The sequence below is a fragment of the Aotus nancymaae genome, unplaced genomic scaffold (assembly GCF_030222135.1).
Source record: "Aotus nancymaae isolate 86718 unplaced genomic scaffold, 86718_ANA_hifiasm-v0.15.2.pri h1tg000062l, whole genome shotgun sequence".
Lineage (NCBI taxonomy): Eukaryota > Metazoa > Chordata > Mammalia > Primates > Aotidae > Aotus > Aotus nancymaae.
In genome coordinates, this window is record NW_026988476.1 from 26,291,387 (window position 1) to 26,308,757 (window position 17,371).

General features: G+C 40.4%; 1 protein-coding gene across 1 annotated transcript in view; it reads left to right on the plus strand.

Moving 5' to 3' along the window:
- PELI2 (pellino E3 ubiquitin protein ligase family member 2) overlaps positions 1–15,399 on the plus strand; it is a 177,793-nt gene extending 162,394 nt beyond the window's left edge. Inside the window, exons 4-6 of the mRNA XM_021670828.2 lie at positions 3,267–3,464; positions 5,083–5,271; positions 12,035–15,399. Of these exons, the coding sequence (XP_021526503.1) occupies positions 3,267–3,464; positions 5,083–5,271; positions 12,035–12,601 (954 nt within the window). The 3' untranslated portion in view covers positions 12,602–15,399. The remainder of the gene's footprint in view (positions 1–3,266; positions 3,465–5,082; positions 5,272–12,034) is intronic.
- The last annotated feature ends 1,972 nt before the right edge of the window (positions 15,400–17,371 follow it).

Genomic DNA, 17,371 nt, shown 5'->3' on the forward strand with positions numbered 1-17,371 from the left:
GTCCTTGCCTACGCCTATGTCCTGAATGGTTTTGCCACATGTGTACCTATGCAACAATCTTGCATGTTCTTCACATGTACCCCAAAACCTAAAATGCAAAAAAAAAAAAAAAAATACAGAATGAGATGAGCACGGAAGTGAAGAGGAAACCTTTATAACGGTTTGGCATTGCTGAAACATCCAAGTTCATGATTATCTCTCAAGCATTCATTTTTATTGTATGTTTAAAAGGCATTAGTGACAGGTTAAAATTTAAAACAACAACAGTGCTGGTCCTTTAACCACAGAGTTTGAGAAGCTCTAGAATGTGTGTGAGAGCTGATGACATGATAAAAGGAGAAATTGGTGACTCAGGAAAGAGGAGATAATATTAGGAGCAAAATCCTTGGGAAAGGGAGAATATTGGAATACCAAGTGTCAATGGAAAGGTTGCTTTTAGATAGGAGCAACAATATTTCATCCTTATCCCAGGAGGGGAGTCAGAAAATAAAGTTATAGATGCAGGTGCAGGGAAATGGGTAGGAATTGGTTGGGGGAGGTGAGAAAAAGGGGAAGCCCTTCTAGATGCTTTGGTAGCATCTTACCTGTCCTGGCTTCACCTGACATCCAGGCAGACCGACACTTTTCTTATATATATAAAATTGAACCTACTGAATGGAACAAAGTTCTTATTGTAGTTAGTTACATGACTGTCACCACTCTGTGAATATCAGGTGAAATTCAGAAGCATCCTGGCTTGCGTGCTGTACGAATATCAAATGAAATTCAGAAGCATCTTGGCTTGTGTGCATGACTGCCTTTAAAATGATGTAGAGTTGATCCAGTAGTCAAAAGAAAGGGCAGGCTGCAAGTTTTCCACACTGAGTAGTTTTTCAGCAGGAAAGTGACTTAGTATTTTTTTTTCCTGGAAAAAGCAACATGAGGCTTGTGTCAGAGTATGAAATTTTACCAGCACTCTAAAGGTTAGATTTAAGTGGAAGCAAACTGATTGATAAACAAATCATATGTATGACCAGTCAAGGTAAGTGTCATGACTTAAAATCATTGATCCTAGCGGTGTGTTCCAGTTAGAATAAAATTCCCTGTTGTACAGTCAATTTTAATTATTTTATTAAGACATTAAATTAATCCATTTGGCTGAACTCAGAATGTGGCCCTTCTAGGAAAGAGTAATTTATCTACACAAGAAGCAACAGTTATGAAACATTCAAACTAGCAGAGTGGTTTTGGCTTTGAACTTATAACAAAAAGCTTGAAAAGTCATTGCCCTCTTTCATCGAGATGGACAAATCTTGAGACGGTGATTGTTGCTGTGAGGCTCCAGGTTTGGTGAGATGACTGGAGAATTTTAGAATTTATCTTTACTCCTAAACGTCATTGGAATAGAAGCTCAGGACAGGTTTGCTCCTAAGTTTGAAGTAGGCTTTGTTTTTACCTTTGTACTTTTCTGTATTTGTTAAACAGTTTGCAGTAAGTCTTCATTACTTTTCTAATTTTCTTTTTAAAAAATGTTTAACAAAATTAAAGCAGTCTGAATCAGTAGAGTTTCCAAGTTACCCAGTTTTTAAATGAATCTAGTAGAGAGGAGATTTTGCAACTTTAGAAGGATGAATTATATGAGATGATTTTATTATATGTGTAATTTAGATTTTACATTGCATTTTTTAACAAGTTATGTGTTTTCTAAACCTGAAATGCATATATCTAGGCAATATGCATCGTTCAAGTTGTTAAGTTTCAGAGAAACCAGCAGCTTAGTTCATTCCAGGCACATTTCATTAGGACAAGAAGGGTTATAAAAAGCAAGAGAAAATAGATGTCTGTTGTCTGTTGGTTTTAGAGAGATAGTCTGTACATGAGAATGTATATATGAGATTTACAAAAGAAATTTATTGTTCCAAGAAGCAAGCTGAGCTAAGTGATATAAGATTTTTTCCACTTTATTCATTTAGATGAAAATGTATTACATTGCCTAGTTTGTAGATAGAACTTTGAGACCAGAATAAAAATAACTTGGAAATGACTTTTGGGAGCTTTATATGCATAATACATCTCAGGGCTCTGCATTCCTCCCATTGATAGTTTCAGAGTCAAAGTTAGAATTGTTGGAAAATAACATTAATATCGTATTTAGGGAGAAAGTATTCATTTACCTGTAAGTGATTTTTAACCTAAGAAGTCCCTTTGGCACATAAAACATTTAGCAGTGTTTTCCAGTTAAAGATTTATAAACCAACATTACATAAATTTTTAAATATTCCATCTTGAGGATTTCCATATTTGTAAACAAATAGTTTTCCTAGTTCACAGGAGAGAATAATACCTGTCTTATTTGAATTTACTGAATAGGACAAGCTTTGTTAAACCTTTGTTGAATACTTTGTTAGAACTTTGTCCCATCTTTCTAATGAAATATATTCTTTCTGGCAGCATGTAAATCTTTACAAAGAAAGATTAGCCAATATAATATTCTTGACAATTGTTTAGACTTCCCCAAGAGAGTTTTTTAAAAATCCAAAGTTGAAATGCTAAGACCGGCTTTTGAAATCTTTCCTTTGACTGCGTCCCAGACTTTGGGCTGGCTTGATAGCCTTCTCATTCATGCTGAGCTGTGTTAATGGACATTTATCTCTGTGTCTGAATTAGGGCTGTTCTTGCTCAGTGCTGTGAGTCATGTTGGATTTACCTAACAAGGAAAACCATTCTGTGGAGCTGGGCAAGAAAGTGGGAGGCAAGAGTTCCTTGTTTATTTAAAATCTTCCTTTTTAAACCCAGAAATAGGAAAAAAAAAATGCTGTGAAAATAGTATTGCTTCCTGGATCCAAGAGATAAAATCTGATGAGTGGTGAAAGATCTGTTGTCCTCTTAATTGAGCTTTTTCTCAATACTTAAAATCTAATGAACTAATGAGTGGCATAAAGTGAGTTAAGCAAGATAAATAAGTTCTGGAGATGTGCTGGGCATCACTGTGCCTGTGGTCAACAATGACTGCATTGTGTACTCAAATATTTCAGAGGATAGATCTCATATTGTGTTCTTACCACAATACAATAAAATTAAAAATATATATCTCTAATGGTTGGTTACCCTAATATCTTCCCTAGTTAAATAGGAAAAGGATCACAAATGAAAATCTTGCATTAAATTCTGATGCTCAGAACAAAGATAGTGAACGTTAAAGGGATCCTAAATGCCTTTTCCACGTGGGTAAAATACGGCATCCTGTTATTTTCCAAATGAATCACGAGCACATTTGATTCATTTAGGTGGGCAGATCAACAGAAAGCCCTATCGACTTCGTTGTCACAGATACGATTTCTGGCAGCCAGAACACGGACGAATCCCAGATCACGCAGAGCACCATATCCAGGTTCGCCTGCAGGATCGTGTGCGACAGGAATGAGCCTTACACGGCACGGATATTTGCCGCTGGATTTGACTCTTCCAAAAACATATTCCTTGGAGTAAGTACTGTCAAGAAGTACGTGATTTCCTGAAAAATGCTTGTGATTATGATATGGAACATTTAATTGGAGCAAAAAAAAAAATCGGCTTTGTATGTTGCATCTAGTGAGGTTTTGCAGATTTTAGTTTTCAGGTGGCCAGTTTGAGAAACTATCATTAAAAATCTGAACATTAATAACCATTACTTGTTATTCATTATATTTTTTATATTGTAATAGTTACAGTAAGTCTTTTTTTAAAGTATGCCTAGAACATTGTCCATAAAGCATTTATGGCAATTGAGAAGTTTATTTCGGAGAGAGAAATAAATGGTCAAATATAGATCATTAGGGCTCAGAGGAAAATATTAGTGATTCATTCATTCAGAAATGTTATTATTGTGTGTTTGCTATGTTCAATACTGGGTGTTTTAGATGTGGGATTACAGAGAATAAAACAGACTTAAATCCCTGCCCTCATAGGATTTCCTTGTAAATGAACCCCAGAAGTTCTAGGGAATATCCAGGTTTAACATAGTTCCCTTTTGAATTAGGATATTTTTGTAGGAAAGAAAGAACCTACTCAAAATGGTCTAAAAACAATGAAAATGTACTGTGCCACATAAGAAGTACTAAGGAAGGCCAGCCCCAGGGTCGGTGGTTCAGTGGTTCTGTGACATCCAGGGCCCTAGGTTCTCTCTGTCTTGCCTTCTGCCTCCCATGGTGCACCAGCCTCTTCATGGGAAGTCTTGTGGGTGAGAACTGGCTCCTGCACTTCCACATGTCCACTGCCACATGACAACTTCCAGCCAGAGAATAGGGTGGCAGAAGCACTGTTTCTTCCTTGTCTCTTCTTAGAGCACAGATGCCTTTTATGGAAGCTTCCCAGAAGATAGTGTGTCATCAGTCAGAGCCCAGACATGTGCTATACCCACCTGTAAACCAGCCATTGGGAAGAGGGCTGTGAGTGTCATGTTGGCTTCATCAGGATTTCCCTCCCCCCAGCCTCATGAACAGTAGCTGAGCTCTGTCACCAAGAAAGCTGAGGGGAAGAGCTGTGGCACAGGCACCCAAGAGTGTCCTGTCGTCATGTCAAGCTACATGTGCCATCATCTTTGAGAAGATAAACACTGATTGTTGGGAAAACATAATGGCCCCGACTTGTTGACTTCACATGTTTTGAATTTTCTACCTTTAACAAAAAGTGTTTCCTTATGACTATCCTTTCTTCTCTAACCTGACAATGAGTACACAGAAAGCACTTTTAGGTAGCAGGATAAGAGCATGGCACAAGTATAACTGAAAAGAGAAAGCTCACCAGATTCCTGGAATCACATGGGGTTGTGGGGAGTGTAAAAAGAATCTCCGAGGGAGAAGCCCAGCCATCAGTTTTTTGCAAGCTCTTGAGAACTATCATATGTGTCCAGTGATAAATCATTCATCTGTTTCAACACTTTTATATTGCCAAAATAATTGTGTATTTTATCCTTGTGATTATAAGCTTTAAATAGAAAATGCAAATTCATCATATCACCTTCCTTCCCTCTGCCTCTACGCAATGTATTAAAGAAATTCTAGAATCCTCTCCATTTGAACGTCACCTTAGCCTGCTTTTTGTGTTCTGCCATGTACTCTCTAGGAAAAGGCAGCAAAGTGGAAAAACCCTGACGGTCACATGGATGGGCTCACTACGAATGGTGTCCTGGTGATGCATCCACGAGGGGGCTTCACCGAGGAGTCCCAGCCTGGGATCTGGCGCGAGATCTCTGTCTGTGGAGATGTGTACACCTTGCGAGAAACCAGGTCGGCCCAGCAACGAGGAAAGCTGGTGAGTGCACTTCACTCTGGAAAACGTTGCAAACGACACACGCCTAACGCAGAGGCTGTCATTTTCCCTCCCCTGAGGTTCAGAACCTTTGTACGGGTCCAAGCACTGTGTACCATAACCCAGGAGAAGCAGAATTCCATAAGCACCTGAAAGCAAGAGGGAAATGGCCTTATTTCCTTCAATGGCCCAACTTTTCCCATAGTGGAAGTAAGTTGCCTTTTGCTCCTTACCAGCTTAAGAGCATTATCTTTTATTATAGACCTCACAGCAAAAATCTACTTAAATTCACTTTAAGGAAAATAAACTTATTTTTAGTGTAAAACTTTATTGATTTGGAAAATGTTTGAGTAGTCCAAAAACTATTAGTAAAAATTATGAATTAAATAATTATTTACAATTAGCCGGGCATGTTGGTACGCACCTGTAGTCCCAGCTTTTCAGGAGGCTGAGGCAGGAGAATTGCTTAAACCCGGAGGTGAAGGTTGTGATGAGCCAAGATCGTGCCACTGCACTCCAGCCTGGGCAACAGAGCAAGACTCCATCTCAAAACAAAAAAAAAAAAAAAAAAAGAATTATGCCAGGTGCGGTGGCTTATGCCTGTAATCCCAGCACTTTGAGAGGCTGAGGCAGGCAGATCACAGGTCAAGAGATTGAGACCATCATGGCCAACATGGTGAAACCCCATCTCTACTAAAAATTAAAAAATTAACTGACTGTGGTGGCGCATGCCTATAGTCCTAGCTACTCAGGATGCTGAGGCAGGAGAATCGCTTGAACCTGAGAGCAGAGGTTACAGTGAGCCAATATCACACCACTGCACTCCAGCCTGGTGTCAGAGTGAGACTCTGTCTCAAAAAACAAAAAAAAAAGAATTATTTACTAGACCTTCTGGAACTAAGAAATAGTTAAGTTAGCTGGTTTTCCCCTTGAATTCTTACATATTAATGCAGAATTCTCTATACTGTCCACCAAAATCATAGTTACAAGTTTTCACTTGAAATAATTTATATACTGCATTGACCTGGCATGTTAATATTTTCCTATAAATATCACCACTTAGCCCCATGCCCTAAAGCAGTTTTTTAAACCCATTCTTCCTTGGAGAATAATCATAGTACCTTAAATGTAGAACTTTGGGTTTCCGATCTTGCCATGGCCGTGTGGCACAGCCACTGAAAGATTTTTACTAAACTGTCCATTCCTGTACTTTTGCTTAATTTGTTAGAAGCTAGAATGAGAGTGAAAAAAATGTCTTTTTCTAGAAGCTAGAAAAAAAGGAGTTTTTCAAAACTCCCACAGAACAAAATGTATAAGGAATAGAGGATTTGACCTAGCACTTTTCAGAGAGAAGGATCATCACCAAAGGTGTCTAAGATGGAAAAAGAAGTTGGGAGCTGTAAAGAAAAACTAAAACTAGATAGATAGATAGATAGATAGATAGATAGATAGATAGATAGAAAGACGGAAGGAAGCTGGGAGCTGTTTTGCTACCCTGATTTGCTGTTCTTTACTGGATGTTTGTGTTTAGGGAATGGTTATTTTTATTTCTATTTTAACACCATTTTTCAGCTATAGGCACAGCTTCTGCATCTTACAATGCATATGGCTGAAATAAATATGAGGAGCATTTTCTAAGAAAAAGCGTGCAAATTCAATGAATTTTGTATAAATGTTTTCAAGAAATTGCAAACAGAGAAGCAAATGTGACAGCAATTTTTCTAAATAACCTTTTGTTTCTGATCAGTGGATAGTTTTATACAAAACTGGCCTAGCTTGGCCAAACTGGTTATTCATCATTATAACAGCAAGAGTAAGAAGTCAGTAAATGGTTGCTGGATGCAGGCACTGCATTAACATTTCCGACATCAGCTCACTTGATCTGCACAGCAGCCCTCTAAGGGAAGTAGAGTCATCCCCATTTCATGGATGAGGAAGATGTGGCTTGAAGTTAAAGACTGCCCGGTGTCATAGAGTTAGAAGGTGGCAGCCAGTGGGATTCCTCGGGTCTCCCCGATGGAGAGTCTGGACATCTAATACTACTGGGTACCATGTTTTGTGGATCCGGGGATGGTTTACACCTGGGCATTTGCCTCCCTGGGTGACTATAAAGCATACTCTGGTGTGCGTAGGGAGCGCATTTGTCTGGGAGGGCATATCATGGGATGAGTTTCTCATTCCCTTAGGTAACTGTGCCAACCCAGCTCACGCTGCTATGTATGCCAGAGAATTTTATGGTGCTACCGAAAAGAAAGAACTCCAAAATTGGCTTGTATTAATTGGTTGCATTAAATATACAGGGTATTTTTGAAGTTAGTCCCTGTAAATGACACTTAGAACTACATAAAATTGTGCTGTCCTATTTGATAGCATCCGATTAACCTGGTCAATTACAAAGGCTTCATCTCTCTGATCTTGGGCTCATGGGAAACTGAACAGATACATCCTTCCTGCATTCTCCTCCTGTGAACCTCTGGAGAACAGTTTTTGTCTGTCTTCAAAGAAAGCTTACTGACTCTTTGAGCTTCTGTTTCAATTCATGACTCATTGGTCCTGTACACGTTGCTGGTGGCATTTGATACAAATTATGTTTATCTGTAAATTAGATTTTGGGGATGGTCTCTGACAGTACTTGCCATTTGCAGTCTAATACAGAAATATGGAAATAAAGTGAGCTGCTGAAAGTGTAAAATACTTGTTAAAACAGTAGTAGTCACATTGTAGAGCTAGTGCAGGTGGAGAATTATGTATTAATACCATACTCAGCATTTGATATGAATCAGTATACTAATGTGTGTGTAACAAGAAATCACCATTGTTTTTCATCATTACAGCAAATGATGGAACCTCAGTACTTTGTACTAATCAACAAAATTAATTACATGTGGGAGAATGTCATTTCAGGCCTTTAACCCCCTGAATAAATAGGTGAATGGAGTTTGAATTGTGCCCTACTTCATCTAGTTGATGATGACATATGGTAACATTTATAATATTACTCTAGGAGGCCTTTGAGTATTTAATTAAATTATATATGAGGTATTTTATTAAACTAAACTGGCTTTGTATAAAATTAAATTCAGTTAAGTTGATTGCATACCCAATTTTAGGTGAAATTATAAAAATAACCATAGAGTAACTGTTCAGGCTCTATCAGGTGCTTTACATTAATTGTCTTTCCAGTATTGCTGAAAATAACCTGTGAAGTCAGTGTTGTTATTGTGTACATCTACAGATGAGGAAACCTGGGCTTTAAAAGATTAAGTCACTTGCTAGTAAGAAGTGCTGAGTGGGGCACTGAATTCACTACCCTGTGCTTAGATAGTTGCTATGTAGGGTACATTAGTTGCCATTGTAGACACCAAATAAATGTCTCTTACTTCCACAATACTGTCAATCCTGTGCCTGCTCAGATGATCTTGATCTCCTGACCTAATGATCCACCCGCCTTGGCCTCCCAAAGTGCTGGGATTGCAGGCATGAGCTGCCTCACCTGGCCCATAGCTTTTCATTTGTGGTAGAATTTAAGACATAAAATCTGAATTCGTGCCTACTAATGATTGCTAAATCAGGCCACCAGGATCAAGTCCTGGTTTCACCGCTTAGTTCTATGGTCTTGAATCAATGACTTAACCTCTCTGCGCCTGGCTTCCACATCTCCTAAATTGAAATAATATGAATACACATCTAATAGGATTGTTGTGAAAACTAAATAAATTCAGTAGCTGGAAAGGATTGGAAGAGTGCTATGTCATGCCCTGTAACTGGCTGGTGGTTATTACTAAGCAGGGGTTGCAAACTGGGGATATGGCAGAGAACACCAGCTCAGGCTCTGGCCTCGAATTGCGTGGTCCAGAGGAGGTCACAGACTAGGCCGCAGGTCAGCAGATACTGTGTGATGAGCACAGTCATGAGAAAGTACCGAAGGTACTTTCCCTCTGCGGGACACCTACCCCAGATGTGGGAGTCAAGGGTACGTGGAATATCAAAGACCATACACCCCAGATTTGACTTTGTTGTTTACCAAGAACTGCCCTGCAGGAGGAAAGGGGGCTGTTCCACAACCAGAGGCTAAGCCACCACCACACCTCAGCTTCTTTGCACATCAGGGTGATCCTTTAGACACAGCTTCATTCTGCGATGAGGCCTCCCCTGAGAATTGCCTGTGGTCAGCAAGGGCAGCCTCACAACACCAGTTAGAGGAGAGTAGACTGGATGCTTGGTATGGGTGGTGGGGTGGGGAGGGAGCATCAGCAAACTTCAGGCTGTTTGAAAGGAGTCACAGTGTGTGTCTTGAACAGTATTAAGATTTATCATTTTGTTGGGACCTTAACTTTTTCTAACAACTCATATTTGGGAAGGGCAGATTTCTTCATGACAAGAAAAATGTCCAGGGCAAAGTGACATCAGGTGAGACCTGGATGACAAGTAGGAGTTTGCCAGCCCAGGGCTCCAGCTGGAGCAGGGCGTGCCAGGATGGAGTATTTTAGGCAGAGGTTGCTCTTGCACCTGCCTCTGGGCGGTCCACGGTGGTGCGTTCATGGACTCCAGCTCCTTGCAGCTGACCACAGGCAGTCCTGGTGTACAGTTAGAAAGGGAAGAGCTGCAGCAGGAGAAGTCGAATGGCTGCATTGGGAGTGACCTTTTACGTGTGTTAAGAAGCTTGGGCTGTACCCTAAGGGCAGTAGAGAGCCGCAAAGTCCTTTGGACCAAAGATGGACAAAATACCTGGTGCTTCCCATACGTCTCCCTTTTTTCCTTATAGGGTTCTTTTCCTCCACCCCAGGCCGTGTCTCTGTCCTCAGTCCTCTCTGCCCTCCCTGGGACCCTGCCTGGGCAGTGTCATCCATTCCCACAGCTTCACCTAGGTGCCAGTAACATCCCAGATATGTTTCTGCGAGCCTGATCCATCTCGCGCCTGCATCACATGTGCCTTGTAGGCATTTCAACCTCCGATGCTCTGCACATCCCCCACATTCAGCACACCCAGAACTGAACTTGCCTGTCTTTTGGTATTGCACTTATTTAGTTCTCACAATAATTCTATAAGACATGTATTAGCATTTTTCCAGTTTAATGGATGTGGAAGCCAGGCACAGAGAGGTTAAGTCATTGACTCAAGACCACAGAGCTACTGAGTGGTGAAATCAGGGATTGCTCCCTCATCTGCCGTTTCTCTGTGTTTCTCTGTCTGTGGAAAGCACTGCTCTACCCAGACAACTAGACACATAACAGACTCTTGCTCAGATCAAGAGCTGTGTGCCATCAAGTCGAATTCCTTGCTGTTTAGTCCCTGTGCCGCTTGCCTGTTGCCACTGAGACTCTGTTTGTTGATGTGTACTCACCCTCTCTAACCAGAGAGAGCACCAGCTACCTCTTTCACCCCTCCAACCCACCCTCCAGAGTTCTAGAAGTGACCTTTTTGAAAGGTAAATCAGTTCTTGTATAGGTACCTAAACCTCTCACTGACTCCCTCTGAGCATGGACTCTAGCCTCCCTCTCCCGCCTGAGTCTCTCATCCTGCCCACCCAGTGCTGGGAACTGCATCCATCCTTGTTCAGCCTGGCCGAACAGCCCCGTTGAACTCCCTATTGCTCCCTCGGTGCATATGCCAATTGGCCTCTCCTCCCTCCCCCTTTTGTGCCTTCCTGCTATCCTCCCTTCTGAAGCCTGACATCTTTCTCAAATCTCTGATAAAGAAAAACCTTTCAGAAACCATTTCTGACCATCTGTCATCCTCAAAGTAATAGTAGCTGGTATTTACATAGTGTTTACTGCATACCAGACATTGTTCTCTAAGAACTCTTTGCATTTACTTATCTAACACAGCCACCTTTTCTGAATTTTAATAAGGGGAAACTGAGGCATGGGGAGTTTAACCTGCCCAACATCATACAGCTAATAAGAGAGAGAGCCAGGGTTCAAGCCCAGAGTCCACACTCCTGGCTGCTTGTAGCGTTGTGGATTTGCATAGCACTTTACGGGCCTTCACACACTCCGAGCCCTGGGCATGTCTTCCTTCCACTACTGATGAATAAGTCTCAGCAGGATGGGGAAGAGGTTTTATTGGCCTTTGGTACCCCCAAGGCTTAGCATCTGGCACATGGAGGCAGTGGTCCAATTCTTGCAGACCATGCCTAGCTCCTGCTTGTCAGCTGTTAATCAGTCTTGGAAGCACTTAGTGCGTAGCACAGCTTCCTTCTAAAAATGAACTCATGTTGAACTGTTCAGCTTTAAACCTTTCAAGACACATTCAAGGTGGAGGAAGCTAAGGGTCACCAGGAGTGCTTTGGACTCCACTGTAATTATTGCAGACCCCTGCCGTAATGATTGCAGACCCCCAGCAAGGTCTTCCGGATTGGCTGTGGTTGAGATGAGGACAAGTCTTCGCTGGATGGACTGGTAGGACATCTCGTCCTATGGGATCAGTGAGTCGTTGTGTTACTGACTTCAGGAGTTAAAAAGAAAATCTTAGGAGATTTGTGAAGTTTATTAAAATAGCCACTGCAGTAATTGAACATGTAAAGCTAGGTATACATACTGTGCTCAGGGCTTTGTACATATGGCATATATGTATTATATCCAGTGATCAGATGAGGAAATGGAGGCTCCGGGAGGATAGGTTACTCCTCCATTCTATTTTTGTGGGATACATTGCCTCCCTGTGTTATCTTCAGAGATTTTTTGCTTGTTTTGAGAGGAAAGAATGTTGGAGTGATTTGCTTGATTTTGCTTTTGAAAGGCATGTGTCTCAAACTTGTTGTAGGTGGAAAGTGAGACCAACGTCCTGCAGGACGGCTCCCTCATTGACCTGTGTGGGGCCACTCTCCTCTGGAGAACAGCAGATGGCCTTTTTCATACTCCAACTCAGAAGCACATAGAAGCCCTCCGGCAGGAGATTAACGCCGCTCGGCCGCAGTGTCCCGTGGGGCTCAACACCCTGGCCTTCCCCAGCATCAACAGGAAAGAGGTGGTAGAGGAGAAGCAGCCCTGGGCTTATCTCAGCTGTGGCCACGTGCACGGGTACCACAACTGGGGCCATCGGAGCGACACGGAGGCCAACGAGAGGGAGTGTCCCATGTGCAGGACTGTGGGCCCCTACGTGCCTCTCTGGCTTGGCTGTGAGGCGGGATTTTACGTAGATGCAGGACCGCCAACTCATGCTTTCACTCCCTGTGGACACGTGTGCTCGGAGAAGTCTGCAAAATACTGGTCTCAGATCCCGTTGCCTCATGGAACTCATGCATTTCACGCTGCTTGCCCTTTCTGTGCTACGCAGCTGGTTGGGGAGCAAAACTGCATCAAATTAATTTTCCAAGGTCCAGTTGACTGACACCCTTGACAACCATCTATGACTTTATTAACAGGTTACTGTGAAGATTTTGCCACTAACTCTAGATTTTGCCTTTTTGTAATGCTGTTTATTAGGGGAGGGTGACTAGGGCTGGGAATAGAGAGAGGGGACACATGATGAAACATGGCAGGAGTGTAACAGATACCAGTGGTGTTTTGCATGCTCAGAACAGCAGCATCGTCATTGAAGTCTGCTAGATTAAACCATCATAATATCTTTGTAATAATTGGATTTAAAATGCCATGCTTTTATTTTTAACCTTGGGTTTTTAGCCAAGTTTGTTTTTTGTAATCTTGGACAAGACTTTAAATCATATTTTACAGATGTAGAAGAAATTTATTCAAAAGTTATGGGCTCATGAAGTTCAGACTTCAGTGCTGTGTGGTGTAGGTGTTACCCGAAGGGCACACAGTGTCTAGAAATACTTGATCATGGCTCAAACCTGAGCAGACACCAGAGGGGCAGCTCTGTACAGTGTGACTGGTGGACAGAAGGCCTTAGGCACAGGTAGTTTGGAAATCTGGGGCTTCTTCCAGATTTATTTTTCTGACTTGTTGGTGGAGAGAATACTCATATCTTGTGGGCTTTTTTTTTTTTTTAACTTCAGTCGAATTTACTTTAGATACTCATTCATCAAATACATGGCACTTCTCAAGAATTTTCCATAACTTTTTAGCCTTCTTTTTGTTATTTCTGCCTAATGTGATTTGCCCGCTACTCATCTTGCACGGCCAGACTGTTTGGTTGATTAAAATATATCAGCTCTTCAAAACTCATTAACTGAGAGTAATTACAGTAGTAGACATGGTCTGGGTACTACACGACCACGTTTATTTGCTGACTGAATTGTTGAAGATTTAAGAATGATTAAAAATAAGCTTCGACTTTTTAAAACCACATGGGGTTTTATAGGCTTGGGGTTTTTCTTTTTTGTTGTTAAGAAAGCCAAATTCTGTGAGCCTGAAAGCAGCCAATCACAGTGATACAGTCATTTTTGTGCACTCCCTTTTCACCATCTGTCACCTTCCCTTGCAGCTTAAGGAGCCGTGTAAGTTTTGAAAATGTTTGCAAATCAAACTCAATTTAAATGGGATCATTAGATATACACGACACCAAGTGGTACATCTGCAGAGATAATTCAAAATTCCCACTTTGGAGAGAGCAAATGATCCCATTTAAATTGCTGAGGAGTAATTGAATCAGAATTTCATATGAGCTCCACCATTCCTCTGTTACTTTCATTTCATTTGGATTAATAATTCTTGGATGCTTGGCACCAGTCCTGTCACTGCTCCCAGAATGTAAAGATCCTTTAGGACATGAGACTGGTTGGAGCTGGCTGAGATAAAATAAAACCCTGCCACATGGAGTAAGTATTTATTTAAACTAATGTTCTCTTAATTTGACCATTGCAGATTTGGGTGATTTTTTTTAACCTTTGTAAATATACATAATTTATATGATTCTAATGTACTATATCCATACTTGAATTGGTTTTTTCATATTTTGCCTACTGGCAAATATTTTGCCTATTTTCAGTTGTTCTAACCTATTTGATTGAATACCCTCTGAAAGTGATACGATATATTACTCTTGATTGCTGCTGCTTACTTTGATGTAATATTTTTAAAGTTCAGCCTCTCAGTTTTAAAATAGCTTTATTTTTCAAGGGAGATCATTGTGTAGGATGAGGCATTTTTGGTTTTGGTTTTGTTTGGGTAAATTTTAAACGATGTGAAAACCTGACAACAGTCCTCTTATGGATAGCTTGCTCTATTTGGTATAGCTTACTCTGCCTGCAGACAGAAAATGAAAGAAAAAAATGGACTTGCCTAGAATAATATATTGAATGCCCTTTGATTTAGCCAGAGTCTCTGATGATTAGCTTTCACTGATAGAGTATGTCTTTTCAGCCTGTAATTCTTTGTGCTCCAAAGATTGACAAAGGAGGCACTCATTCCCTTTTCTTGGTATATGCCTAGAAAGTGGTTGAAGCATTCTTGATGCCCTAAAAGCATCTTGTAAGCTAAATGGTCTTGCATCCAGAAAGGCCAGATTTTTACCTACCAAGAAAAAAGATATTTTTCCAGAGAGTTAAGTGTGTCATAATTTCCCATTTCAAGTTCTGTTCTTAAGTCTACTCATTCTGCAACGTGACATATCCCCTAAAATGAAGTCACCTTCCAAGTTGGACACATGCCATCATTCAGCTTAAATGTAAGCTGACATTTGGGTAATAATTTCCCAGCTCTTAGAAGGGATAATAGTGAACTGCCCTCCATGGGCTCCACATCTTTTCCTTTGGCTTCCAAAGTGAGGTCCCACCCACCCTGCCTAAGGAACTGCAGAGAGGTGGCAATCAGCAGAAAGGACGCCAGGCTCTTCATGGCCACTTGTAGGAAGATCCCCTTAAAAATTTTTTTTTTCTGAGTTGAATTTGTGAGAATAAAGAACTCTCTAACTCACCAAGGTAGAGAAATACAGTTCAGAAAAGTAATGTCTCCAAGGTCACTTCTTTTTTTATGTCTTGCTTGCCATCACTTTAAAGGACTAGCCCCACTCCCCCATATGTACACATAAGGAAATTGCAGAACAATTAGTTGTCCTGGCCTGTCTAATGCCTTTTGCAAGTAGCTTTCCAGAAGTAAAAGCCCCAGTGATGTATTCCCATAGAAATATTTTTCAGTTGTTTATGTCGTTTACTACAAAAAAAATGATTCAGAGTGGATGGAGTACAACTCTGAGTATTTTTCTAGTCCGGAATTTTTTATTACTAATCGGTGCTGCCGGGTCATGCATGCTGCAACTCTCAACATTTCCTTTATTTGGTTCAGCTTTTAGCAAAAAGGGCTACAGTTCACCCTGCAGAGTAAGTATTAAGGTTTCTGGATTTTTTTTCCCCAACTGTGGCCCAGAAGAATTAAAATCTGTTAATATAAATAGAGAGCATATTTATCATTCCTCGATAGTTAATTATAGACTTTGGTACCTTTGTGCCTCAGGGAAGCCACGTGATATAACTGGTTATAGAATTTCAGGGTTAGGATTTAAAGAAAGGAGAAAGCCATTGGAAAAATGATGGGCTCCATTAAGGAGACTAATGAATCTGGATGCAGAAATATGCCAGAAACTGGCATAAACATGATTGTAGTAGAATTTATTTTCCAGTACCAATAAGGAAATTATTTTAAGTTATTACATATACTGTATTGGGAAAGTTGAGGAGAACTCTTTTCTTCATAAAGCTTCAATGTCTTTTTTTGTTTGTTTGTTTGTTTTTTAATGGAAAAACTCAAACCTGTTATTTGGGAGCTCAGTATTGTGTGGGCACTGTGGAGAGTTTTCTGCTTAGTTGAAGTGTAATACAGGTTATAGAATTGTTACCCACATTTGTATGGTTTTGCTCTACTTCTTTTCTTTATTAAAATCATTCTGTTCCTTAGATGTGTTTGAAAAGGTGTATGATTACACCATTGTTAATGCTAGGTAAAAACTAGCTATCTTCTTGCAGTCTTGCCTCATAACAGTGGAATTTCTGATAGACAAACCACAGGACTTTGATTTTATGCCAAATCCAACTCCATCCCTTTACTGTCAATCTTCTATCCCAGTAGTTTAGCCTTTGTGGCTTAGGGTATGATGCTTCTCCTTCTGTGCTGAAAAAGCACAGCTCTGTTACTATTTCTTTATCACTCAAAGGCCAATGAGACAACTTCAGAATCTCTTTAAAAGAATGCAAGCATCATTGAAGCAGTAACACAAAAAAAGGTTCAGTATTTTCTTTTTAGTAAAACTTACATCCTTTCAAATAAGTTTTTGCCCTCATGAAGAATCCCTAGAGGAAGGTAAGGAAAATATTTTCCAGTTGTACTTGACAGTTTCTAAACATGTTTCTGAACAAATAAACTCGATGAAAGGAAAGATGTTTCTTTTTAGCTGAGATGACAGATTGCTTCTCTGTATTAAATAGTCTAGAAGTTAAGGGGATGGTCACATTTACCATGTATTGTGTTATGAGCAGTTAAATTTTATGAATATATTTGTAAAATTGTTGTTTTATATTTCATGTCAAATTGAAAAGTTTATTTCTTCACTATTGTACCTGTGGAAATACAAGCCATTTTACAGGAAAAAATCTTCAAAAACTATTAAATGGATTTCAGTCTGTTTGTGAGTCATTGGCTTCAGACTCTGTGGTTGTCACCAAGTGCATCAGGAAGTAGGAACTCGGTAGGAAGTTGATACAAGTAGAATTGATGTTTTTCACTTCTCTTCCAAGTTAATCTCAAACTGCTGAATTTATTATTTTATATTCTGCACAAATTTAAATCTAGATTCTGAAAATCCCCTACATTTTTTAATTAAAGAAATTTTCTTTTTTTTAAATATGTATTTTATTGCACTTTAGGTCCTGGGGTACATGTACAGAACATGCAGGATTGTTGCAAAGGTACACACATGGCAATGTGGTTTGCTGCCTCCATCCCCCCCACACCCGTCACCTACATCTGGCATTTCTCCTCATGTTATCCCTCCCCAGCCTCCCTACCCACCACTGTCCCTCCCCTGTTCCCCCTCAACAAACCCCAGTGTGATGCTCCCCTCCCTGTGTCCATGTGTTCTCATTGTTCAACACCCGCCTATGAGTGAGAACATGAGGTGTTTGATTTTCTGTTCTTGTGTCAGTTTGCTGAGAACGATGGTTTCCAGATTCATCCATGTCCCCACAAAGGACACGAACTCATTTTT